The 27,101-nt window shown below is 43.9% G+C and overlaps 2 protein-coding genes across 15 annotated transcripts in view; one reads left to right on the top strand and one right to left on the bottom strand.

Annotated features, from left to right (window-relative positions):
* The window catches only part of DCLRE1C (DNA cross-link repair 1C), an 89,818-nt gene that overhangs the window by 31,350 nt on the left and 31,367 nt on the right, over positions 1–27,101 (top strand). For 2 of the 10 annotated variants that reach the window (XM_042991124.1, XM_042991117.1), the window contains exons 1-3: positions 11,403–11,481; positions 16,456–17,109; positions 26,840–26,924. In XM_042991124.1, coding sequence (XP_042847058.1) covers positions 16,898–17,109; positions 26,840–26,924 — 297 coding nt within the window. In that variant the 5' untranslated portion in view covers positions 11,403–11,481; positions 16,456–16,897. Of the gene's footprint in view, positions 1–11,398; positions 11,482–13,369; positions 13,411–16,455; positions 17,110–21,266; positions 21,319–26,839; positions 26,925–27,101 lie in introns of those variants that run through there. The other 8 variants (XM_042991120.1, XM_042991122.1, XM_042991118.1 and 5 more) reach the window with 8 other exon arrangements.
* MEIG1 (meiosis/spermiogenesis associated 1) lies at positions 1,955–11,297 on the bottom strand. 5 transcript variants are annotated; one of them, XM_042991132.1, is made up of 4 exons: positions 11,193–11,297; positions 6,081–6,209; positions 5,466–5,632; positions 1,955–2,275 (listed from the first exon to the last, which is right to left on the bottom strand). In XM_042991132.1, the coding sequence occupies exons 3-4, from the start codon at positions 5,601–5,603 to the stop codon at positions 2,147–2,149; spliced, it is 267 nt and encodes an 88-aa protein (XP_042847066.1). In that variant the 5' UTR covers positions 5,604–5,632; positions 6,081–6,209; positions 11,193–11,297; the 3' UTR covers positions 1,955–2,146. The 5 variants fall into 5 exon arrangements, with proteins under 5 accessions (XP_042847066.1, XP_042847061.1, XP_042847062.1 ...); XM_042991127.1 differs by having other exon boundaries at positions 5,997–6,209; positions 11,193–11,296; XM_042991128.1 differs by having other exon boundaries at positions 5,997–6,209; positions 11,189–11,290.

The raw sequence follows: 27,101 nt of genomic DNA, 5'->3' as shown, positions 1-27,101 counted from the left end.
TTCCCCGTGACAAGGGGGCCCGAGGGACTTGCGGGGAAGAGGCACCAACGGGCATCTGACATGCTGCAGGACGTGGCAGGTGGCTCCTGACGACCGCTCTTCTTGCTGAGAGCCTGTTTAGGGGGCCAAGTCATGGAGGGGTCCCAGCCCCTCTTCTGCAAGCTGATGGGGACGGTCAGGGGGTGCCAGACAGAGAAGTGGGGGCCCGAAGCAGGGAGGAGGATGTGTGTGAAGCCGGCAGTCAGTTCCCTCATTTGAGAACAGTCTGTACGGGGCCTGTCAGACCCCGTATTCTGTACTCTGTGGACTCCAGCAGGGGAGAAAGCAAAGCCTTACTCTCAGAGAGCTCACCCCTCAGAGGGTGAGGGGTGCCTGGGGGGCTCAGCTGGTTAAGGTGTCCCACTTCGGCTCAGGTCATGATCTCGTGGTTCATGAGTTCAAGCCCCAAGTTGGGCTCTGTGCAGACAGCTTAGAGCCTGGAGCCTGCTTTGGATTCTGTGTCTCCCTCTCTCTCTCTGCCCCTCCCATGCTCATCCTCTGTCTTTCAAAAATAAATAAACATCAAAAAAAAATTAAATTAAGCACACTGGAGCAAATCACATGGCCCCTCTGGGCTTCTGTATCTTAAAAAAATTATATATATAATGTATATATATTATATACATATATATGTATACACACACACACACACACACACACACACACACACACACACACAATGGAACATTACTCAGCCACCAAAAAGAAATCAAGAGGTGCCTGGGTGGCTCAGTCAGTTAAGTGTTTAAGTGTTTGACTCTCGATTTTGGCTTGGGTCATGATCTCACAGTCATGAGATCGAGCCCCACATTGGATTCTTCACTGAGCACGGAGCCTGCTTAAGATTCTCTCTCTCTCTCTCTCTCTCTCTCTCTCTCTCTCTCTCTCTCTTTCTCTTTCTCCCTCTCCCTCCCTCCCTCTCCCCACTCTGCCTCTCTCCTCTGCTTACGCCCTCTCTCGCTTTCTAAAAAAAAATGAAATCTTGCCATTTGCAGTGATGTGGATGGAGCTAGCGTGTATTATGCTAAGTGAAGTAATAGAGAAAGACACATACCATATGATTTCACTTACATGTGGAACTTAAGAAACAAAACAGATGAACATGTGGGAAAAAGGAAAAAAGGAAAAAAGAGAGAGGGAAACAAACCATAAGAGACTCTTCACAATAGAGAGCAAACTGAGGACTGATGGAGGGAGGGAGATGGGGACTGGGCTAGATGGATGATGGTCATTAAGGAGGACACTTGTTACGATGAGCACTGACTGTTGTCTGTCAGCGATGAATCACTGCATTCTACTTCTGAAACCAATATTGCACCGTACGTTAACTAATTAGAATTTAAATTAAAAATTTAAAAAACCCAAACAGAAGATGTCTAGATTGGGAACCCAGAAGCCGACCCTAGGATGAGGCTCCAGGTACAAGGAGCTGATTCAGGAGGAAAGGAACCCCTGGCAGGCAGTGTGGGGAGCAGGAAGGAAGGGAAACAGCCAATAGACTACGTGAGACAGTCAGACATTGCTGCCTGTGACCGAAGCTTTGTCCTGCTGGGAGGCTGGGTGCTGGCGTAAAACACACCCCTCAGATGGGTTCCTCTGAGGTACCAGGTGGCTGGGGCTCTTATACACCGCCTCCCCATCAGTCATTGGTTGAGGGCTGCTCCCAGGCCATTTCCAGTCTACTCAGCAAGATGCAAAGGACTCTAGAGAGGAGAGAAAGCCCTCAGGCCACAAGACGCAGATCTGACAATTCAAAGGAGTGGTCTTGGCACGTGGTAAAGGCTGGGGGAGTGTGGAGTACATTAACATATTAGCGGAGGCACTGGAGTGGTTTCGAATGGGGCTGGCTTTTTCTGTGCATAATGGTGACTCTTCCTCAGTTAATATAGTTGGAAGAACAGGACCAAGGCAGGCACAATTTTAATGTTCCTGCAATTATATTTTGGAATAGAACAGGATGATTGATACCAGGTTTCATGGCTTTTGTGTTTCAAAACATTCGACTGAAGTCTGCATTTTGAATTATTTTGTGAAATGACATTTACATGATGTAGAACGGAACAATGAATTCTTAAAAAGTAGGGACGAGTAACACAGAGAACAAAGGCTAGTAAGCATAAATTTTCACTTTGTGGACTTCCTTGTCATCACATTCCCTCTGTTTGTTGTAGTAATAGAAAGTATTGTCCCTTCTCTGAAGTTTCTTCACGTATCCGGTCTCTGGCCAGCGATCTACCTGCACAACAGAAACCAGAAGACAAACACTGGGACGCTGGTTTTATTTTGATACAGTATTTTACTGTCAAATAGTTAGCAGTATACTTCACCTCCAAGAGTTAAAGCATAAAGTTAAACCTAAAAATACTTGATTTCTCAAGACAGTATTATACGCACCTCAGACACATCATAAGTTGCATCCCTTTACTGCAAAACAACTAATTGGGTGCTTCTCTCTAGATCCCAATTTCTAGATTTAAATTTCTACCCAGTGGCCAAGATGAAACATTCAAAATACTCTAAACTTTATTTTTCTTAGGTTTACAAGTTATCTCAGACAGTACTACGTCCTGACTTCTAAAAGTAATGCCCGAGGAGGAGATTAGGCTCAGGCTCCACTCTGGTGCTGGACATTGACAGCACAGCCATGTCAAATGGAAGCAGCCAGATTCTTGGTACCGCAGGGTGCATATGCATTCCTCACGTCCACCTCACAAGTTCAGCTTGAAACCCATTTTTTAATAGAAATTTGAGGTCATGATTTTGATTTGCACCTATCTTTACTTACCGCCCCTCCCCCCTATTCTTTCTCAGATGCCATATTGCCTTGCTTACTTTATCATTTGGCTTGACCTAATTGGGACATCTTTCTCCGCTTCCTCTCCAAATTCATGTTCTGCTTTCTCGATCGGGTCAGTGCATTGCGGTCATGGTTTGTATGTTTCTTCCGGATTCTGTAAGATCTACTCTATCGTTGTCAAAACCTGATTATTCAGGCGTTGTGGTTTAGATTATCAAACCCTCTTCTTCACCGCGTCTCTACAGGCAGCTCATCACTTCTCACTGGCCCCACCCATAAGTCACATGTTTCCATTGGAATAGGAAAACATCATGAATACAAAGGAATGCCTGCCTTTATTTTCTAGTAGTGCATTTTCATTTTCTTCTGTTGTCTCATTTATTTAAGAATTAGCAAAAATAGGTAGCAGCAGAGCTGATAAACCTTGGCGGGCTTTCTGACATACAGTATAGGAAAAAAAATCAATGCTTCCTATTACTAGGTAAAGCTTGTTTTTCATAGCCTCCATTGTCCCCAGCAGAGAAAGGAGGGTGTTCTCAAGACGTCATTATAACTCTCTTCCTCTTGGGGCCAGGAGCAGGTTATGTTTCACTTACTAGGTTCCCCAAAACCATCTCATTCAGTTAAGAAATAGCCACTGTATATGGGATGAGCCTCCAAACAGCTGTGCTGGTTCTGTGCTCATCAACCTCTAGTCATTTTAAATACTCCTTTGGTATTTTATAATTTTTTCTTCTTGGCCTTGATGATTCCCATTCAGCCTAGGAAAGCTTCACTTTTGTGACTAGAACAGAATGGCATGGTCCTCAGGACTAGCTAGGGAGGTCAATAAGCTCTAATAGCGTATGTGTCCCAAAAGGACATGTGCTTCAGGTGAGGAAAGAGAACTCTGCTCAAATTCTTCAGACCTCCGTATGCTGGTAGAGACATGCCAATCGAGGCAAGCCTTCAGTTACCATCCTGTCCGACCTTCAAGGTCTTCTGCAAATGTCTCTAGGGACATGGAACCATTTTGGAGGATTGTCCCCCAAAGGAAGCGATTTTGTCTTCCTCGAAATTCTTGTGCTTCCTTTTTAAAGGTATGCATATTCTGACTTGCAGAAAGTTTGACTGTTCTTGTCATTTTTAATCTTCGACTCCAAGATTATAAGAATAATAAAAGCCATAATTCATTAAACACTTAGCATTCATTCACTCAACAAATTATTAAGCCCTACAATGTCAGGCACTTCAAACACATGATTTCATTTAATACCTGCGACTGTTTTCTAAAGAGGGCCCTGCCGTCACCATTCTACTGTTGAGCTCAGCCAAGTTAAGAACCTTGTTCAGGATTACCCAGCTTATGAGACATAGAGCCCGGATGCAGACCCTGGACAGATAGATTCCAAATCTGGTTCTCTTCCTTCTAGCCGACTCCATTTCTTAAGGTCGGGTACTCACTTCTGTTGTTATTTCCTAAAGCAGCTGGCACAGAAACGTGCACGTGGTAGTGACATGCTGTGCCAGAACATGCCACTTTGGCATCTGATTGTTTTGAGTTAAAGTCACAACCGGTGCACGAAGGACACTCTGAGTCTCCTCTCTGTCCCTCTGAAAGCAGGAAATAAATCTCCCGTGTGAAAGCTACCCTCCCTGCACCCGGAGGTAGACAGGCCTCCTTATCCCCACAGACAGAGAATTCAGGGCCAACAGGGCAATGTAAACAAATTCGGCTTAGTTTCCCCACTAATCAGTACTCAAGCCCGTTACTTTGTCTTGTTAGTTCCCCACGCATTTATCAATTCTTTGTCTTAAAAGGTATATAAACAGCCTGCTTTGGTCACTTTTGGGGTCTCGTATCTCTGGGGCCCTCATATGTATGAAATTAGATGAAATTTATTTTTTCTCCTGTTAATCTGTCTTGTGTCAATTTAATGATTAGACCGGCGAAAAGAACAAAGAGGATCCCGGTGAAATGTTCTCCTTCCCGACAGTTTGTATGCAATAAATATATACTAAAGTGAAATGCAAGACCTCTTCAAAATTGGCAAGTAATACAGTGAATAGGTGTGTTCTTCCCTACATCACACATCCCCCTCTCACTTTGTGGGACTTCCCCTTCAAGGATGTTCTTTGTGTTCTCTTAAATCTGATTTTATCCCAATCACAACATTATTGAGGTGGGAATGTGATGCACAACCAAAGTCAGGAGTCAAATAGTTTTTTTGTCACCTATAATCTCCATAATAAACAGAATCTAGCCTCTTCATAACTCGTGGTAAAAACAAAACAAAACAAAACAAAACAAAAAAACCCTGAAACAAATAATAATTACACAACAAACTGAATATCTGGTAATAGAATTACCTGAGTAAGGGGAAAAGACTCTAGTTTTGTGGATTACAGAAATGATTCATTTAGCGGAGCATGGTTGCTCAATAAGAGGTAGAAAGTTCTTAATGTTCCCATGCTGAGGGACCACCTCTGCCTCCAGTCTGACTGAAAATCCTCCTCTGGGCCTCAATCTCCTCATCAGTAAAATGAGAGAATTGGAGTAGGCCTCCCTTTTAGTTATTCTCTGGTTCTTTGTTTGATTTTAATACTTTTCACTAAATATGTAGAATTCAGGTTTAGCTAGAAATCTTACCATAGAAACTTGTTTCACTTGTTTATATTCAGTTTCATCCCGATATCCTGCTTGTTGAAACCTGTACAGATTTTCTATCTCTTCTGACCATTTTTTGGCACGACTTACTGATTTTGGTTTCGCGTCAGAACTAGCCATGGCTACAGAAGTCTTATTAGCAATTATTTCTGAAAGATGTTTAAAACAACATTAACAGAGCATAACCGTGACAACTTTGAAAGTCCCTTTAAGAATGAACAAAAGTAGAAGTTTTTTAAAAAAAACTGGAAAGTGGAGAATCCCACTAGGTATATTAAATTCTAAGCATTCAATTCTAAGATTGAGAAGGATTCATGCTCTACTTTGGAAATAAAATAAATCCCGAAAGATACATAGAGAACCGCTTTTGTTTCTTCATCAAATAAAACCGCATTCAGAGTGTGATGTCCTAAAGGCTCTATACTAATTCAGGTGTTCTAGGCAATAGTTTACAACATTTCTGAAGTCACACTCTCATTTTTAACTACTCAGTAGGTTGTCAAAATATCTCACCACTGTTCCATTTGATTATATTCAAAACTGAATCTCCCACTTTTTCTTTCTCCTGAAAAGGGAAGGTAAGATCAATCTTCTTACTGTCTTCTTATTCTTCTTGCGGGGAAGCAGTGGTTTCCTCTTTTTTGCATGTCTTCACTACTTGGAGACATCCCAGTCACTCTAGTCCATTCGCTCAGGTGGTCACTGGGCCCCTGCTCCTGCGACAGCCTGATGTGAAAAGACAGACGAATACAAAGTCCGTGAAAGCTGTATGACTAGGATACTGAGATCATTGATTTTACAACAAAATAAGCAGTCACCAATAGCTTTTGAGGTTCAAACATTCAACTCTAGTGCATGTAATTGGCTATTCACCAAACTTCTATAGCCAGTTTTTCAAAGACATAATCTTTTCTTTTTAATTTTTTTTAAGTTTATACATTTTTGAGAGAGAGAGTGAGCAGGGAGGGGCAGAGAGAGAGGGAGACACAGAATCTGAAGCAGGCTTGAACTCAAGAACTGTGGGGCTTGAACTCAAGAACTGTGAGATCGTGACCGGAACCGAAGTCGGACGCTTAACCAACTGAGCCACCCAGGCGCCCCAAGACATAATCTTCTTTAAAATTTTTTAAAAATGTTTATTTATTTTTGAGAGAGAGACAGAGCATGAGAGGGGGAGGGGCAGAGAGAATGAGGGACACACAGAATCTGAAGCAGGCTCCAGGTTCCGAGCTGTTGGCGCAAAGCCTGAGGTGGGTCTTGAACTCACGAACCATGAGATCATGACCTGAGCTGAAGTCAGACGCTTAACCGACTGAGCCACCCAGGCGGCCCTTTCAAAGACATAATCTTGCATTTGTTTTCCCAGTGTCATCTTATTACCACAATGCATCAGTTAACTGAAATAAAGTGCCCAGAATTTCCACCAGGATTCCTTGAATTCATTCTTCTATTAAAATGTTTCCATTGGCTGAAATACATTCAGATTGGACCTCATAAAGTAGGTGCCATTCTTATTTTTTGAACTTTTTCAATTGCAATGACAAATACTCACTGCAGTAGTTCCCCCTTACCTGTGGCTTCGCTCTCTGCAGTCAAACGGTCTGGAAGCAGAGGGTCCTCATTCTGACGCAATGTCAGATCAGTGGTAGCCTAGCGCTACATCCCAATGCCTGTGTCGTTCACCTTGCTTCATCTCATTATATAGGCAGTTTATCTTACATTATCACAAAAAAAGAGTACAGGAAAATATATTTTGACAGGCCACATTCACATGCTTTTTTAAAAGTATTTTTTAATGTGTATTTTTATTTTTGAGAGAGAGAGAGAGACAGAATGTGAGTGGGGCAGGGGCAGAGAGAGAGGGAGACACAGAATCTGAAGCAGGCTCCAGGCTCTGAGCTGTCAGCACAGAGCCCGACGTGAGGCTAGAACTCACAAACTGCGAGATCATGACCTGGGCTGAAGTCGGATACTTAACCGACTGAGCCACCCAGGCGTCCCTCACATAACTTTTTAAAAAATATTGTAATAATTGTTCGACTTTGTTATTGTTATTAATCTCTTACCGTGCCTAGTTTACAAATTGAACTGTATCACAGATGTGTATGTACAGGAAAATAACCGAATATACAAGGTTTGGTATTATCTTTGGTTTCCAGCATCCACTGGGGCGTCTGGGAACGTATCTCCCAGATACCTGAATAAGGGGGTGGGGAACTACTGTGTGTTGACAAAGTCAAGAAATACATTAAAGTCCAAAAAAAGAAAAGTCAAAATAATCATCACATCAATTAGAAGTGTCCATCCTTAACATCGGTGAGTATCATCCTAAGCATGAGTTGGAAGAACAGACTTTAAAAGTTTTATGAAAAAGAGTCTTATGGTAAATGTTCTTACAAGTATAACAAATTTAGCTCAGCCTGGATTCAACAGGGAGGGGAAAGTAGGAAATGGAAGTAAACTTGATGGAATCACTGAATTTCAGATAAGTATTTCCTCAGTGTGAAAGATGTGGCCTAAAAAGTTCCTCCTACTTAATAAAAATAGATTAATGGAGACTGTTAGGAGGCTAAGAGTCATTTGCTTGAACTCTGTATGTCAATCATACACAAGTACCAACTGATTCTTCTATGAAAAGTAAGCGAATTTGTCCAATGCTTCTTCCTCCCTCCTGTAGATTCTTGTTGCATTCTTACTTAATATTCTAAAAGTTATGGCATTTACATTCTGTCCCGAAACCAGAATTCTCACAGTTGTTTGGGCTTAGTTCCAGATTTAAAGGAATTAAAATGAAGTCCTTTGAGTTACACAGTTCACTCTGATGAAAGTAGCACCCACCCAAATGGATATATCAGGAGTCTTGTTTGGTTTTCTCCCAGCGTGCATTACCAACATGCCGAGACCAGAGAAAATTAAGGGATTGTTAATACTGGACTTTTAAAAAACTTAGCCCTTCTTTATTCATTAGGTTTAGGTTCATGATGTATTTTAAGTCAGTACTTCGCTATGTTATTGTATGAATTTATGTAAAATTTGGAATGCCCCACAAAACAGTCAGTGTGACATATTTCAAGAAAACATTTGCCCTTTGTTTCCATTCATTGTAATGGGAGGCTCACTGTTTTTTGCTGCACAATACACTAGATGTGACCAACAGTGAGTTGGACAGATGTGATACAGCCTGATAATCCATTAATATATATGACTAGGTATAATCTTTTTTTCATACCAAAATGACACGAAGAAACAAAAGGAGAAAAGGTACAAATTCACCGTATAAAAATACTTTCACAATTAGCCATGTTTGTTACATGAATTTAGTGGCTGTATTATACTGCTTTTACAGATGAAGCACATTTTCTAACCGTTGTGGCACAATCATACTTTGTTTTACCCCAAGGCATTCTGGCTTTGCGCTTGGCTTTTTGATACATTACAAAACACTTTTATTTACTCATATTCATTCAAAAAATAGTTTCTTGAATGTCATCTATGTAATCTTTTGTCACTTTCAAACAAAGCAATCATGTCAACTGTAAACAGAAAAATGCTTTCAATAGAAGAGGAGAAAATATGCTGCATTTGGTTGTACTGGAGAAGTAACCTTCCCCCACCCCCCACCCCAGTAGAAATATGCATCTTCTAGACATATTAGGCATTTCAAAACTTTGTTTTCCCACAGTAGCCAAAGGGAACATAAATGCATTTTCAGCATAATAGAAACCCCAGTGGCTCCTGAAACTATACTATCTAGTGGTGGTGCAAATCCCTCCTCTACCTTTTTGTCTCTCTTACTACTTTCTACTTATTAAAAACACAGAATGAAACTAAAATTGGGAAAGATCAACTTACAATTTTTCGATTAAATATTTCAGTAATCCTTGGAAGTTCAGTGGTAATATTAATTCCGCTAGCAACATTCAACACTTTGAAATTTAGAGGTTTACTTCGCTGAGAATTGTGGCAAAAAAAAAAAAATACTATAAAATAGATTTGATCTTCATAATACTAAGTTGTAGTTACAGAAACAGGAAATGGCAATGCCTGACTTTCTAGTTTTGTAAAAATTGAATTTTATTAGACAGTATTAAGGTTTATACATGTATTTAAAAAAAATCAGCTATATCAAATCCTGGATGATCTAAGGTTCTAATCTAATAGTAGAAGCCTTTGATGTACCAACCATCTTAAGCTCTCTTCTATTTTTTTTTTTAATATATGAAATTTATTGTCAAATTGGTTTCCATACAACACCCAGTGCTCATCCCAAAAGGTGCCCTCCTCACTACCCATCACCCACCCTCCCCTCCCTCCCACCCCCCATCAACCCTCAGTTTGTTCTCAGTTTTTCAGAGTCTCTTATGCTTTAGCTCCCTCCCACTCTAACCTCTTTTTTTTTTTTTTTTTTTTTTTTTTTCCCATCCCCTCTCCCATGGGTTCCTGTTAAGTTTCTCAGGATCCACATAAGAGTGAAAACATATGGTATCTGTCTTTCTCTGCATGACTTATTTCACTTAGTGTAACACTCTCCAGTTCCATCCATGTTGCTACAAAGGGCCAGATTTCATTCTTTCTCATTGCCACGTAGTATTCCATTGTGTATATAAAACACAATTTCTTTATCCATTCATCAGTTGATGGACATTTAGGCTTAAGCTCTCTTCTAAGCAAAAGTCCTTTTCACTTCCTGTTTTTGCTCTGAAAAGTGATTTTTCCGTTTAGCGGTATTAAAACCCCAAGAGCATTAGCATCCCAAATCTTCCATTTCTTTCCCTACTTTTATTTTTTCTGCTCTTAGACGCACGGTCATAGGGCAAAGGAGCCAATCAATAAACACCCCTAGGCTTGTTTCTGGAACCTTAAAAAGGTCTCATTAGAAGGTCTCTGACGGGGCACCTGGGTGGCTCAGTCAGTTAAGTGTCTGACCCTAACTCAGGTCATGATCTTGCTGTCCGTGAGCTCGAGCCCTACCTTGGGCTCTGTGCTGACCACTCAGAGCGTGGAGCCTGCTTCGGATTCTGTCTCCTTCTCTCTCTGCCTCTCCCCTGTTCACACTGTCTCTCTCTCAAAAATAAACGTTAAAAAGAATTTAGAAGGTTTCTGACGTCAGTTATGCCTCCCTTCCCTCCACTTTTGTGGGGGGTGGTCAGCTGAAAAAACTGGTTTCCCAAAAATGCCTTTGCAGTCTATGGTCTAGGCGGGCTAATCTGCATTTGTTCAGCGTAAAGCCACTCCTTTTGGGTCCCCCCCAGCTGACCTGCCTTCTCCAGCCTCTCAAACCTTTCTTCTGCCAGAAATCACCAAGTTTGTATGTAAGGTAAATGTGCTACATAAGGCTGAGACGGAGAAAGAATTCTGGAAACAGGAGGTCAAATGGCTGGTCCGCAGAACTCTGAAAGGAGACCCCAGAATAGCAGCTCCTCAAGCCCCAGAAAACGCGGGTCGGCCTGGAAGCTACTGGAAAATAAGATTCTGACACTCAAGAAATCTCAAAGACCATTGCTGTAAGGGAGAATACAGACGCCAACAGCACAAATCTCAGCCGCCACAGGGCATGCCAGAGCGGAAGGGGCGGAGCCGAGCTTCCGGGGCGGGGCCGGGACGGGAGGAGCGGAGGGGGCGGGCCCTTCGGGCCCCTCGGGACGGGTCCCCCCCCCCCACCTCCCCCGCGCTGGGTAAGGCTCTCCGTGGTTACCCTCGCTTACCGACCTGGAGAGGCCGAGGCACCCCTCCAGGCCGACCTGGAGAGGCCGAGCTCGCAGGAGAGCGCGGAGGTGCTCAGGATCCGCGGGCTGGTCAGCTAGAGGCCAACTGTCGGGGCCTCGGCGACCCTCGCGTCTCCTAGCAACGCGGAGCGCCGAGCTCCGGCCCCGCCCCCTGCGAGCGGGCCCTTGGGCGCAGGTGCGAGGGTTGGGCTGGGCTGGGCTGGGGGCCCAGTTCGGAGAGTCACGGTTGACCCCAGGGTGCGAGGCTTGCAAGGGCTGAATCCCAGGCAGAGGTAAGGAGCCGAATGTGTTCTTTGCCTCTGCAGCCCCAGACGGAATTCCGTTGGCGGTTTTGGTTCCTGATAGTAGATATGTTCTGTCTGTCTCATGCTTCTTTTCATTTTGTTGAAATTAAATGAACTAACCAATTCACAGGGTAGAGCATGGTGCCTGACAATTAGTAAACCTACAAAAAACAACACCCGTAACTTAGATGATTTTTCTGTATCATTACCTTTATTCGTTTATTTAAAATACTGTCGATTTGCCTATAACTCCCAAATTTATTTCCTCAGCCCGGATCTCTTTTTGAATTCCAGACCTGTATACCCAGCCTATATTCAACATGCACTTGGTTATCCAAGACCCCCCCCCCTCCCCGTCCCCGTCTTTAAGCACCCCATCCGCAACCTGCCCCTTCCACGGTTTTCCTCCTTCAGTAAATGGGTCCCAGAGTCCACTCTTTGCCTTGCCTTCTTTATCCGTCATTGTTGGCTTTTCTGTTCCCAGCGAGTCCAAGCCACCACCGTTTTCCCCCTACTCTGGTTATTGCCATAGTCCCCAATAGGTCTCTCTTGTCTGCCCTCGTCTATGCCCAAAGCAACAATCAGTGCAGTCCGTTTAAAACATCATTCAGATTGTGTCCTGCAGTGGCTCCCCTATCTTGCAAAGTAAAACCCAGCAAAACCTTACAAGATTCTCTCTTCCCTTGCTCTGGAGCCCTGGATCACTCCACTCCAGCCATGCTGACCTGGCAGTTCCTAGCCTAGCTTCCACACTGAGGCCTTAGTTGTGGCTTTTGCCTCTGCCTGGAATGGACTTGCTCCATTTATCCCCTTGGCTGACTTCCTCTTCTTGAAGTTTTCCCAGCCCCATCTCTCTAGCTCACTCCTCCCATCATGCTCTCTATACCCCTTATTATGCCCTAGTGTTTCTTTTGTCCACAGCACTTATCACCACCACATATACTGTTTAAATTGCTTTATTTCTTAATTTTATTGTTTATCTTCTGCAAGAATGTGATTTCCAGAAAGACAGAGATCTTGTTAACCAAATTGACTGAACTTCAGGTTCCTTAACTGTAAAGTGAAGACAAAACTGTACCTGTCTGATAGGGTAGTTTTGAGGATGACACAAGAAATATAAACCATTTAGGACAGCACCTGGGACTATATAGATGATAGATAATGATTTCCACTCGAACGTATACTGCATTGCTACATAGGTTTGTCTCTGCTTTGCTCACTGCGGTCTCTTTAATGTTCGGAATAGTCACCGGCACACAGTAGCTGGTCGGGGACTGTTTGTTGAGTGAATAAATGATTCCACACCGTTGGAGTATTGTGGCAGCTTCCTATGGGGATGCCCTGCCCCAGACTGCCTGAGTGCTCTTTCTTTCTTTTTTTTTTTTTTTAACGTTTATTTATTTTTGAGACAGAGAGAGAGCATGAACAGGGGAGGGGCAGAGAGAGAGGGAGACACAGAATCTGAAACAGGCTCCGGGCTCTGAGCTGTCAGCACAGAGCCCGACGCGGGGCTCGAACTCACGGACCGTGAGATCATGACCTGAGCCGAAGTTGGACACTTAACCGACTGAGCCACCCAGGCGCCCCTGAGTGCTCTTTCTAACTCAAATTGCTTTCACACTCAGAATCCCCTGGAGGGTGTGTTAAAATAGATTGCTGGAGAGTTCTAATTCAGCATATCTGGGTTACAGTAGAGATTTTGCATTTTTTTAAAGTTTCTTTAATGTTTATTTTTGAGAGAGACAGAGACAGAACTTGAGCTGGAGAGGGGCAGCAGAGAGAGAGGGAGACACAGAATCCGAAGCAGTCTCCAGGCTCTGAGCTGTCAGTACAGAGCCTGATGCGGGGCTCAAACCCACGGACCGGGAGATCATGACCTGAGCCGAAGTCGGACGCCCAACCAACTGAGCCACCCAGGTGCCCTGAGATTTTTGCATTTTTTAAAACAACTTTAAGTAGGCTCCACCCCCAGCCTGGGACTTGAATTCACAACCCTGAGATCAACTGAGCCAGCCAGGAGCCCCATGATTTTACATTTCTAACACGTTCCCAAATACTGTTGGTGATGCTCTCCCAGGGTCCATACTTGTTCTGATCTCACCTGTGACTCTCTTGTTTCAAACCACCCAGGCTTCTCACTGCCACTCAAATTACACTCTTTGGTTTGGTCTGGTCCCTTCTTACCCAGTTTAGCCTTGACTTCCCCTGTTAAGTCCCTATTATTTTATCCCTTTTGCCCCTAGTGCTTTGGTTAAAAGGAACTATTTGCAATTCCCAGACTGAATAAAAAGCTCATTGCTGAAGAACAGACTTCAGCTGTTCTCGGGCCTGGAAGCTGAACTCAGGGTCACCTTGTTTGATAAGCTTTTCCGTAGCAAATTCCTTTCCATAATTGAGCTCTTCTGCTTGATGTCCACACTACATTCTGAGCACACTTCCATTAAAGCGCTTGTGAAACTTCTTGCATTTATTTCCATGAGCTTCTACTTCTCCCAGACTGTAAGCTCTTGTTCCATGGCTCATTCCTTTATGTACATCCGGTTCCAGCACAATGCCTGGCACTTAGTGGATGCTCAGTAGATAATAATTAAAGCTAATATTTATTGAGTACCTACCATTTTCCAGGACTTTTCAGTGGACTTCCTTCCTTCCTTCCTTCTTCCCTCCCCCTCTCTCTCTCCCTTTCTTTTCTTTCCTTTCCTCTTTCTTTCTTTCTCTCCTTCCTTCTTTTTTCTTAGTTGAATAATAACACTTTTTAATCGATCAGAGGGTTGAGAGTAGGAGGAATGACGAAGAGCTACTGGTGGTAGAGAGAGATATGCAACTAATGCAGAATACACATACATTGTGATTTTTCAAAGCCACCTTCTTGCTATGTGAGTTAGCCATGTAGTGTCTTCCTAACTCCTCCAGAGAAGGGATATCCTTGCTAATCTTGTTCACTTTGTCCACATTCTCCCATACCTTCTCCAAACATTTTTAAAACAAGTCCATTGAGCTACGGTTGAAATGCAATAAATAGCACATATTAACCAGCATATAATTTGGTAAGTTTTGACATATGCATACACCTGTTGTTTCCTGTGCCCCCAACCAACTGCTGATTTGCTTTCTGTCACTTTTGATCACTTCACATTTTCCATAATTTTACATAAATGGTATAGTACAATATGATCTCAGACTTCCAGCTTCCAGAACTATGAGACAATTAAATTTCCATTGTTTAAGTCACCCAGTCTGTGGAATTTGTTATAGCAGCCCTAACACATAAATACACTTCTTTAAAAAACATATCTCATGGCATACTTCCTAGTGTGACACTATTTCTTCTAAAATAATAGTACAGAATATAGTGAATTTATAAGCCAGTTTATTTATATTGACAACAGCTTATAAAATAAGAAAAATATATCTGCTAGTGATTGCCCAGCAAAGACTTACACTTACCTCAAGAACTCCCTTTTTGGTATTTAATATACAGTTGGTAGCTGTCTTCAGTCCTTTTGAGATGAGACAAACCAGGGCTTAGAAGTCCAAAGAGCTTGGGATTGCAGAAAGATTCCCAAGTGGGGAGTGAGGAAACAGAGCAGTAGCTGATGCTGTTGACTGCATTTCAGTTTTCTCTACTAGCAGCTACAGGAGGCATTTCTCTTGGGATGCAGTATCCAGCAAATTTGGCTTCTCCTGAAAATTTGTTTATTTTGACCTGAGGATATTATAGCCTAGTAAGTGATTGTGGCTCCCTCTGGAAGAGCCGAATAATTGGCTGACTTCTCCCAAGAGTACACGTGTGCACGTCTGTGGTCTGTGCTTACCCATCTTCATTATTTCCTAAGCTATCTTCTCCCTTCATCCTGACTCTATTTCCCTTTGTGCTTTCATACTGTATCCATCATGGAAAGAAGGGAGGATACATAAGTGGATAGAGAAGAATACGAATACTATCTTGGCCTGCCTTGCCAGGAGTTCCAAATTCTGGCTGAGGTAGACACGCCAGATTCTCCAGGTACCAGTCTCACTGCAGAACTTGGTGTTAGGTGTAGACAGCTTAGTCCTCCTTTATTCAAAGACAAACCATCTTATACCAAATCAAAGGTGTTGGCAACAGCATACTAGGGGAATGCTTTACTCAAATGAGTGATTCTGATGTCATACCATTCCCACTCACCCTTCTTTCTCTTCCTCCCCTTCTTTTTCTTCCTCTTATGAGAATTGGAATAGAACTTTGAGGACCAGGGTGCAGGGAAATGCTGATATTCTCTGAGGTTGGCATTCTGATTCCTGATTCCACTGTTTAAAATTCATCGTTCTTGGATTTTTCCCCATATTACTTTGTGTGTCTGTGGAAGCATTTGTTTACCATATTTTGCAAAGGTGTTGTCTCCAAATGGGTTGAAAACGTACCTGAAGCCACGTCTTAGTTGTCGATGTAAACACTGCAACTCTTATAACGATGGTATGCACAAAGCAAGACCTCAAGAGTGTTCAAGGTGTTTGTTTGTATTAATATCAAGGTGTTTAAAGCAGATTTGCTAGGAAGGGGCCTGATAAATGGCCCATTCGCCATTCGGTGATTCTTAATGCTTTAACAAACCTTTTCATAAAGTTGTTTTGGTGGTTAAAAAATTCCCAGAACTTTCCCCCCTTAAGACCTATCCTTTTTCACCCACCACTTCTTTTTCGTTTATGTATCCTTCGAACTTCTAAAAATGTAGCTCAAAAGGGTGGTGGGCTGGTGGCGGGGGTGCGGGGCTTGGGGGGGAAGGAGAGCAGAAGGCCAACCCATAAGCTATCCTTGGGATTTTTACTTACCTACCCTAAGATCACGCATCTGAGTTGTGATCATCAGGGATTGTTTACTCAGTTTGTAGATTGTAAATGGAAGCGGGAACTAACAGTTATTGAATCTATCATGAGTCACATACAATTTTTTCCTCATACAATTCTCATGTTATCCCCAAGGTAGAAACTGGGAAGATGACGGAAAGAAGGAACTGAGCTCGGCTTTCAGGCTCTCAGACAAGCACGGGGTGGAACGCAGCCGGATTTCAAAGAGAAGCTTTACACCCCCCTTCGTGTCTTTGCCTCCTTGGGTGGAGCACCTGCTACGGGTGTTCACTTTCCCTTCGCGCTATCGTTCCTGCACAGACAACGGGCAGTCTGCACCAGAAAGTCACCCGTGTTGAGTCAAAGTTCCCGGCAGCGCCACCCTCTTCGCGCCGCACCCTAGATCCTAGCCGGTCGCCCCAGCCCTAGGCACTGCAGCCGTCCCAGCCCAGCGTCGGGCAGCTCCAATATTTAACTCCGCGGGTCGCTGGCCGCAGAGTCTCCCCTGAGGCTCTTCGGCACCGCCCCTACCACCGCACGGCTCCTCGGATTGGACGTGGCTGCGCCCGGCCGGCCAATGGCTTGGCGGCGGCAGGTTCCCGGAAGTGGCGGCGCGGCCCGGGAAGACCTCAGTTTCCGCAGGCTGAGTCGGGGCCGATTCCGCTGGCTTCGCGGGCGCTATGAGTTGCTTCCAGGGACAGATGGCCGAGTACCCAACCGTCTCCATAGACCGCTTCGACAGGGAGAACCTGAAGGCCCGCGCCTACTTCCTGTCTCACTGCCACAAGGGTGAGAGAGCGTGGCTCGCCGCCCGTCCCCGGGGACGCGGGCTGCCAGGGTTGGGGCCCCGCGGGGAAGCCGCCCGGAGCGGGTGGGGGCTCCAGCCAGGGAGTGCAGGCTTCGGGAGGCCAGGGCCGAGACTAGCAAGTGCACCTTGTCCCAGCCTGGCTCTTCAACTTCTCTGAGGCTTTATTTCCTCATCTGTACAACGGGTTGCGCCTTGACCCGGGCCAGTTTGACCAGGCATAACTCTTAGGTTCTCGTGGTAGTTCTCCTAGCAGCTCATAGTCAGAGGTCAGCGAGGATTACTCACTTCTTCCTCCACATCTTCGCTACCGTGTTATAAAGACAAGTTTCAGATGAAATTCCGCCTTACCCCGCAAACACCATCAGGCAGGTGCATTCACTCACAAACATCCTGTCTGTGAGCTTTACAAAGTGCAAGCGGCCCCTCCTTTTAGACGTTCTTGCCACATCCAGTATAAAGGATTCGTGTAAGGCGAGGCAACCAGAATACTAAGATTGCACAGTTGCGCACGGTTAGGGATTAAGCCTCAGTGTCACCCCTAATGATACAGCCTGGAGATTAGATGCTTCGGGAGAGGCGGGGTGTCTCTAAAACATCCGGGCCAATCTCCAGAGCTGGAGTAGCACTAATTTCACAACCATTGTCCATTTTTAACATCTCGTGTGCTGAAGTTAGTGTTGTGGGGAAATGCCTCAGCTTTCTTGCTCGAACCTACCAATTATCACATTAATGAGGAGAATCTGGACTTGCTCTCTCCCTTTGCAAAATAGCACTGTGAGCCTCTTTGAGGGTCTTTCTGCTTATTCTCCAGAGTAATGCTTTTGTTTTTGGTTTGTTTCTCATTGTGAATCGACTGCTGGGTGGGGGTACCTCTGTTTTACCCTGATAACCATGACTGAAGTGTGGCTTAGGGGCTTGCCCTTTATGTTACGAATAGTGAGTTTGAAGAAAGAATCCATCTAAAGGAATCTGAAGTCACGATCGTTCGATCATTCGTTTGTATGTTAAACAAGAAACTGACTTTTTATTATTGAGCAGTTTATAATAACTTTTCCTGTTCTCTAATCATATGTGTGTCTTTTTACTCAATCAGAACGTTAAACTCATCAAGGGCAAGAACTTCTGCTTTCAGAAATTTCCCATGTTGCTTACTGGTGGTCTTCTAACCTTTCTGAGACATAGATTTCTTTGGATGTGCTGTGGACTGCATTGTGCGTCCCCCCCCTCCCCAGTTTCATGTGTTGAAGCCTTAAACCCCCATGTGACTATATTTGGCGATGGGGCTTTTAGGGGACAATGCAAGTGAAATGAGGTTTTAAGGGCGGGGTCCTAATATGTTAAGATTGATGGCCTTATAAAAACATGAAGAGAGGTTTCTCTCTTTCTACACACACACACACACACACACACACACACACACTCTCACACTCTCACACTGAGGAAAGGTTGTGTGAGCACACAGCAAGAAGGTGGCAAGCCAGGAGGAGTGTCTCCCCAGAAACCAACTTTGGAATTGAGCCTCCGGAGCTGTAGGAAGTTTCTGTGCTTTAAGCCGCCTTGTCTATGGTATTTTGTTGTGTCAATCTGAGCAGACTAATACAGAATATCTGACAAATGCTATGGATTTTGGAAGAAAAAAATCACATAGATACATTAACATCCCATATTTGATACAACATCAGATCCCACAGACCACTCGATGCCTGTTTGTGGACCACCAGGCATCCAGTGCTGTGCTCAGGGTGGGCTTTACTAAGCCTCAGGAAGGTGCGGAGGACAAGAGGGGACCCACGGCCTGAAATAGTGGGCCAGGGTGGGAGAAGACCCCTCTAGGGAACAATTTGTGATGACTTAATCTGGTCCAGGAAAAGGGGAGAGGAGACCCTGGGTGCAGGCCTAGCACAAAGTAAACTGGCCCAGTTCTCTAGGCTGTCAGTTAGGAAGGGGGCTGGAGTGGTCCTCGGCCGTCTTGATTAAAACAGCTTGTTTTGGGGGTGCCTGGGTGGCTCAGTTGGTTAAGCGGCCGACTTCGGCTCAGGTCACGATCTCACGGTCCATGAGTTCAAGCCCCGCGTCGGGCTCTGTGCTGACAGCTCAGAGCCTGGAGCCTGTTTCAGATTCTGTGTCTCCCTCTCTCTCTGCCCCTCCCCTGTTCATGCTCTGTCTCTCTCTGTGTCAAAAATAAATAAACGTTAAAAAAAAAATTAAAAAACAACAACAACAACAAAAAAACACAGCTTGTTTTGAATAATAGTCATTCACGATAGCCGCACTTTCTGGTTCTTGGAGCAAAGCTTTTTATAAGCAAAAGGAATGTATGGAATTAAACACTTATAGTAAACACAAAAGGGAGAGAAGGATAGAGAAGAACAGAGGAGAGTTAAGACATCAAATCGGGTACTCACAAAATCCAACCTTCTGGCTGGGGAAGGCCCTCGGTGAACAGCCTCGTTGGAGTCCCAGTTGAGGTTCCTGGGCGGAGCGTTCTCCACTCTGGTGAGGCTTCCAACTAGCTCTCCTGCCAGGGCAGTACATACGCCACCCGTGTGTGATCTCCGCTTAGTCCCGAGTGAGCTGGTTTTTCTGTTTCTCTTATTGTATCTCACAACCTCAGGAGCCTGGGCGTCTGCATGTTTCTCTGTCCTCCCTGACCTATTCCAGATAGATCTGGTCTGCCTCAAGGAGGTGAGGCAAGTTAATCCACCTTGGCATCAGGAACAGAAAGGCCAGTTCTGATCCCTAGGCCAGATGCAGAGCACAAGCCAACTAAGCCCCCCACGATTGCGTATGTGTGGTTCTGGGCAGAAATGCATGACAGGTCACACAAAACCCCTTCTATAGAGCACAGCTATAGAGTGCTGCCGGCTGATTTAGTTGAGGAGTAAGGAGCTGAGTCCCGATTCAGCCTCTTTTGGCCATGGCACAAATTCTTGGGAAATCCCAACGGCAAGTCCTGCCCTGGGACGCCCCCATAGGCCCTAAAAGCCTGGGGCCAGGAGTGATCTGAGGACATTTACCCTCCGAGGGGGCAGGTGAACCGTCCTGTGCAGGCACATGTCCTGTCAAGGTCTGCCACGTGGGGTGTGGTGACTGCCTTGTTTTCTCTGGAGTTCATGTAATTTGATGAGGGTGTGTGTGTGTGTGCGTGGTGGTAATTAGAATAATTGGGATTGGTTTGATTAACTAAATTGAGAAGGTGTGATCATTGCTATCTAGCAATCCTTCCCATGCTGCAGATTCAGAATGCATTAGAATGCACTGTATGTTTAATGTACTGTTTGGTTTAAATGTTATCTTTCTTTAAAGGCCGTCTCTCTGTATCTGTTCATTTGGACAGCTGTGGAGCAGGCCTGTGTGAATGGAAATACACCACCTTTCGGCCCAGTAGTCACAGCAGGCTAAGAAGAGAATGAAATTCTTCTTTTTTTCTCCCTTTTTAAAAGTTTACTTATTTATTTTGAGAAAGAACGAGAGGGTGAGTTGAGGCGGGTAGAGAGAGAGGGCAAGAGAGAGAATCCCAAGCAGACTCCACGCGCAGCGCAGAGCCCGACGTGGGGCTCGATGTCATGACTGTGGGAAATCAAGAGTCAGATGCTTAACTGACTGAGCCACCCAGACAACCCTGAGAAGGGAATGGAACTCTTCTGATGCTGGCGTAAGCCTGGAAGAGTTCCTGGAGGAATCTGTGGAAGCAAGTTCGAATTTCCAGACAGACTAACTTAAGTGACCAGAATGGAATGGGTCACAGATAATGTGGCCCGAAGGATGACTGGATTGAAATGAAAGAACAATGTCAAGTTTGGAAGCAGTTCTGAAGTGAGAGGCGGGTCACTCATTCTTCTGTGGCTACTCGGAGTGATTTAGACTTAGTCCTAAGATGCAGGAGATCGTTCTCCATTTACATGGTGGCCAGAGATGCTCAGCTCTTAGTGGTTCCTGGCCTGTGTTCAGATGCCCTCTTCAGCTGCGGAAGAAAGAGCCAATGGCCCACGTGAATCTGAATCCGTTCTCTTATAAAAGTGGACCTCTCGTGTATCTTCTCGTAAAAGGAACTTAAAAAGAGCAGCCAACTGTTTGCTTGGTCTAAGGAATCCTCTCAAAAAAATGTGCTTATGATTTTTGATTTTTTTGTTTTTAGATCACATGAAAGGATTAAGAGCCCCTACCTTGAAAAGAAGGTTGGAGTGCAGGTAATTTATTTTGCTACTTGTGTGTGTGTGTGTGTGTGTGTGTGTGTTTTAAAATTTATTTCCTTATTTTGAGGGAGAGAGAGCATGGGTGTGCAGGGGAGGGGCAGAGACAGAGAGGGGGAGAGAGGATCCCAAGCAGGCTCCGAGCTGGCAGCAGTACAGCCCGATGTGGGGCTCGAACTTACAAACCGAGAGTTATTGACCTGAGCTAAAGCCAAGAGTTGGACACATAATTGACTGAGCTACCCAGGTGCCCCGTATGTGTTTTTTAAAGTAAACATCTTAATTGAGCTATAGCTTCCCACACAGAAAAGTACTTACACCATAAGGGTACAAGCTGATGAACTTCTACAGGTGAACACACTTGTGAAGCTTCCACTCGGGTCAAGAAATAGAACAGGACCAGTGTCTCAGAACAGAGCTCCGTCCCTCCTCCCAGTCGGTCCTCCTTTCCCAGAGACAACCTATAGTCTGACTTTTTGTCATCAGGGCTTAGCTTTGGCTGTTTTTGACCTTTTCGGAAATGGAATCATTTCCTCCTCTATTTGTTTTCTTTCCCTTAATATGACACTTGTGGGATTCATCATGCTATTGGGTGTGCAGCAATAGTGTGTTCATTTTTATTTCTCCGACTGTGTGTACACTTGTGTGTATAACTAGTTGTTCTCTTGTGAAGAAAATCACTTGTTTTTGGATTTTAAAGCTAAACTACCACATTATTTTCCTGTAGGCATTGCCTAAATGTCAATAACAAATCTCAAGATAGGTCTTGGAAAAGGCCTCGTTGACTTGTTAACTTCTGAACCGGTGGGTGTCAGTCTTCTCTGTGAACTGGTATCTGTAGTCTGCCTTCTTGAGAATGATAGCTAATGTGTGTTGATTCCAGGCACTGGGAATTTATTAGTCCAGCAGTTTCTTTGAGTGCCTGTGATGAGTCAGGCACTGTACTGGGTGCTGCGGATATAATAGTGACGACTATTAAATTATTAAATTAGTTGCCCAAGGTCATGCACCCAGTAAGTGGCAGGACCCGGATTTCAACCAGATCTGCCTGATTTTATGGCCTGTGTCTTAGCTATCTATTGCTGCGTAATGAATTACCCCAAACAACTAATCATATATTCTGTGGGTCAGGAACTCTGACGGAGTGCAGTGGGGGTTGCTGGTTTCTGCCTGGCAGGGTGTCCTATGGGGGCTGCCATTATCCGGAGGCTTATTCATTCAATGTCTGACACCCAGGCTGAGAAGAACCAGGCAGCTGGGGCTTTGGGGCATCTCTGTCACTAGCAAAGATCTTCAGCATGGTGGTTTCAAGATAGCTGAACTTCTTAAAGAGAGACTTAGGGCTTAAAAAGTGTATGCGCCCAGGGAAAGTTAGCAGGTAGCCATGTTGCCCAGAAGACGTAGCCTCCAACGTCCGTGCAACCTTCCTTCATCACGTTCTGTCGGTTACAAAGGCAGGTTGAAGGGGAGGTTAAAACAGACCCCTCCTGTCAGTGGAGGGATTTCCATTTTGGAAAAAATACCATGTACGGTTGAGATATGTATTAGTGTGGCCATCTTTGGAAAATATGGTCTACCGCAGACTATATTTTTCACCTCTGAGCTTTGCTTTAGAATTTTTAAAGTTTATTATGCAATTGATTTTTGCTCACTAAGAAACAGGCTTATATGAAGTTAAACACAGAAGCCTTCTGTTCCCCACAGCCGTTTCCATTCTTGAGAGGTAGCTTCATTTGATGGGATCTTGCCGGACATATCTGATCATGTACCTTTCACCGAAGAGTGATGGGGAACGGCTTTTGAAGAGGTCGGAGGGCACCGTAGTTTCTCATTTGCTGCTTCCCTGTTGTCCCTTTGCACTTTTTTTTTTTTAAACTTCTGAAATAGTTTAATTTAGGGATGACTACTGGTACATTTGGTAATTGGGAGGAATTTCACTTAGTAAGTACATAATGCATGCATAATTAATTTACTTTGTGTTTGCATGCTGGGTTAAGGATCTTAGTTCTCATGCATTTGTGTTCATTAAAATGTTTCATGTTTATTAAAATTTAAAAGAATAGTCTTTTGATTTATTCTTTGGCCATGCACATTTGTTTTATTTTATTTTACTTTATTTTATTATTTTTACTTTATTTTTTTAACTTACATCCAAGTTAGTTAGCATATAGTGCAACAATGATTTCAGGAGTAGATTCCTTAGTGCCCCTTAACCATTTAGCCCATCCCCCCTGCAACAACCCCTCCAGTAACCCTGTTTGTTCTCCATATTTAAGAGTCTGTTTTGTCCTCCTCCCTGTTTTTATGTTGTTTTTGCTTCCTTTCGCTTGTGTTCATCTGTTCTGTGTCTTAAAGTCCTCATATGAGTGAAGTCATATGATATTTGTCTTTCTCTGACTAATTTCGCTTAGCATAATACCCTCCAGTTCCATCCATGTAGTTGCAAATGGCAAGATTTCATTCTTTTTGATTGCTGAGTAATACTCCATTGTATATATATACCACATTTTCTTTATCCATTCATCCCTGGATGGACATTTGGGCTCTTTCCATGCTTTGGCTATTGTTGATAGTGCTGCTATAAACATGGGGGTGCACGTGTCCCTTCGAAACAGCACACCTGTATCCCTTGGATAAATGCAATTGCTGGGTCGTACGGTAGTTCTATTTTTAATTTTTTGAGGAACCTCCATACTGTTTTCCAGAGTGGCTGCACCAGCTTGCATTCCCACCAGCAGTGCAAAAGAGACCCTCTTTCTCCGCATCCTCGCCAACCTCTGTTGTTGCCTGAGTTGTGAATGTGAGCCATTCTGACGGGTGTGAGGTGGTATCTCATTGTGGTTTTGATTTGTATTTCCCGGATGATGAGTGCTGTGGAGCATTTTTTCATGCGTCAGTTGGCCATCTGGATGTCTTCTTTGGAGAAATGTCTATTCATGTCTTTTGCCCATTCCTTCACTGGATTATTTGTTTTTGGGGTGTTGAGTTTGATAAGTTCTTTATAGATTTTGGATACTAACCCTTTATCTGATATGTCATTTGCAAATATCTTCTCCCATTCTGTCAGTTGCCTTTTAGTTTTGGTGATTGTTTCCTTTGCTGTGCAGAAGATTTTTATTTTGATGAGGTCCCAATAGTTCATTTTTACTTTTGTTTTCCTTGCCTCTGGAGATGTGTTGAGTCAGAAGTTGCTGTGGCCAAGGTCAAAGAGGTTTTTGCCTGCTTTCTCCTTGAGGATTTTGATGGCTTCCTGTCTTACATTGAGGTCTTTCTTCCAATTTTGAGTGTATTTTTGTGTATGGTGTAAGAAAGTGGTCCAGATTCATTATTCTGCAAGTCGCTGTCCAGTTTTCCCAGCACCACTTGCTGAAGAGACTGTCTTTATTCCACTGGATATTCTTTCCTGCTTGGTCAAAGATTAGTTGATCATACGTTTGTGGGTCCATTTCTGGGTTCTCTATTCCATTGACCTGAGTGTCTGTTCTTGTGCCAGTACCATACTGTCTTGATGATTACCGCTTTGTAATACAGCTTGAAGTCTGTGCACTTTTTCTTTTAAAGATTTTTATTTTATTTTATTATTATTCTATTTATTTATTAATGTTTAGTTTAGAGAGAGAGAGAGACAGCATGTAAGTGGGGGAATAGCAGAGAGAGAGGGAGATGCAGAATCCAAAGCAGGCTCCAGGCTCTGAGCTGTCAGTACAGAGCCTGACGTGAGGCTTGAACCCACAGACTGTGAGATCATGATCTAAGCTGAAGTCGGATGCTTAACAGACTGAGCCACCCAGGCATCCCTTATTTTGTTATTAAAAAAAAATTGTTTTTAATGTTTGTTTATTTTTGAGAGAGGGAGGGAGAGAGACAGAGCACGAGTGGGGGAGGGGCAGAGAGAAAGCAAGACACAGAATCTGAAGCAGGCTCAGAACTGTCAGCACACGTATCGGACAAAGGGCTAGTATCCAAAATCTATAAAGAGCTCACCAAACTCCACACCCGAAAAACAAATAACCCAGTGAAGAAATGGGCAGAAAACATGAATAGACACTTCTCTAAAGAAGACGTCCAGATGGCCAACAGGCACATGAAAAGATGCTCAACGTCGCTCCTCATCAGGGAAATACAAATCAAAACCACACTCAGATATCACCTCACGCCAGTCAGAGTGGCCAAAATGAACAAATCGGGAGACTATAGATGCTGGCGAGGATGTGGAGAAACGGGAACCCTCTTGCACTGTTGGTGGGAATGCAAATTGGTGCAGCCACTCTGGAAAACAGTGTGGAGGTTCCTCAAAAAATTAAAAATAGACCTACCCTATGACCCAGCAATAGCACTGCTAGGAATTTACCCAAGGGATACAGGAGTACTGATGCATAGGGGCACCTGTACCCCAATGTTTATAGCAGCACTCTCAGCAATAGCCAAATTATGGAAAGAGCCTAAATGTCCATCAACTGATGAATGGATAAAGAAATTGTGAATGGATAAAGAAATTGTGGTTTATATACACAATGGAGTACTACGTGGCAATGAGAAAGAATGAAATCTGGCCCTTTGTAGCAACGTGGATAGAACTGGAGAGCGTTATGCTAAGTGAAATAAGCCATACAGAGAAAGACAGATACCATATGGTTTCACTCTTATGTGGATCCTGAGAAACTTAACAGAAACCCATGGGGGAGGGGAAGGAAAAAAAAAAGAGGTTAGAGTGGAAGAGAGCCAAAGCATAAGAGACTCTTAAAAACAGAACAAACTGAGGGTTGATGGCGGTGGGAGGGAGGGGGGGTGGGTGATGGGTATTGAGGAGGGCACCTTTTGGGATGAGCACTGGGTGTTGTATGGAAACCAATTTGACAATAAACTTCGTATATTGAAAAAAAAAAAAAAAAAAAAAAAAACTGTCAGCACAGAGCCCGACGTGGGGCTCAAACCCACGGACCGTGAGATCATGACCTGAGCTGAAGTCGGATGCTTAACCGACTGAGCCACCCAAGTGCCCCTAAGATTTTTATTTTTAAATATTCTCTGCACCAGACATGGGTCTCTAACTTATAACCCTGAGATCGAGTCACATGCTCTGCCCACTGAGTTGGCCAGGTGCCCCTTTTGCAGCTGTGATGGGACTGAGATAGTCACAGTTGGTGGGATGTTGGGAATTATTCTGATGCTTTTTTTTTTTTTAAGTTTATTTGTTTATTTTTGAGAGAGAGAGAAAGCAGTGGAGGGGCAAAGAGAGAGGGAGACAGAATCCCAAGGAGGGTCTGTGCTGTCAGCACAGAGTCCATTGTGGGGCTTGAACTCTTGGAACTGTGGGATCATGACCTGAGCTGAAATCAAGAGTTGGACGCTTAGCCAACTAAACCCCCCAGGTGCCCCTGCTCTGATGCTTTTTAAGCCAGCTTAGTTTCTGAATGATTGGAGATAACTGATAATATGATGAAATGTATTTTCTGGTTACCCAGATGGTTCCTTTTGGATTGTACTGAAACAGTTTTTCTAAATTTCTTCCTTTCAGCTTGAAGGTTTATTTATACTGTTCACCTGTTACTAAAGAGTTGTTGTTAACTAACCCGAGGTACAGATTTTGGGAGAAACGAATTGTAAGTTTCATTTTTCAAATGGCCCTAATTCCTTTTCTCAAGTGGGAAATATTTTTCAAGGTAGATTGAACAACATGTTGGGATTATTCACAGCGCAGTTCCTCCTACACTACATTTATCCGCATTTATTACAATATTGATGTTTAGTCTTAGTAATTCATCAGTTTAGAAGAGGTC

This window comes from Panthera tigris, chromosome B4 (assembly GCF_018350195.1).
Source record: "Panthera tigris isolate Pti1 chromosome B4, P.tigris_Pti1_mat1.1, whole genome shotgun sequence".
Taxonomy (NCBI): domain Eukaryota; kingdom Metazoa; phylum Chordata; class Mammalia; order Carnivora; family Felidae; genus Panthera; species Panthera tigris.
The sequence above is the reverse complement of the archived record's forward strand: the minus strand, read 5'-3'. Positions and strand labels throughout refer to the sequence as shown.

Coding starts and splice junctions, on each gene's coding strand:
- MEIG1 (XM_042991132.1), bottom strand. CDS start 5,603: ATGGCTAGTTCTGACGCGAAACCAAAATCAGTAAGTCGTGCCAAAAAA. Junction 2,276..5,465: donor AAGTGAAACAAGTTTCTATG/GTAAGATTTCTA, acceptor TCTGTTGTGCAG/GTAGATCGCTGGCCAGAGAC.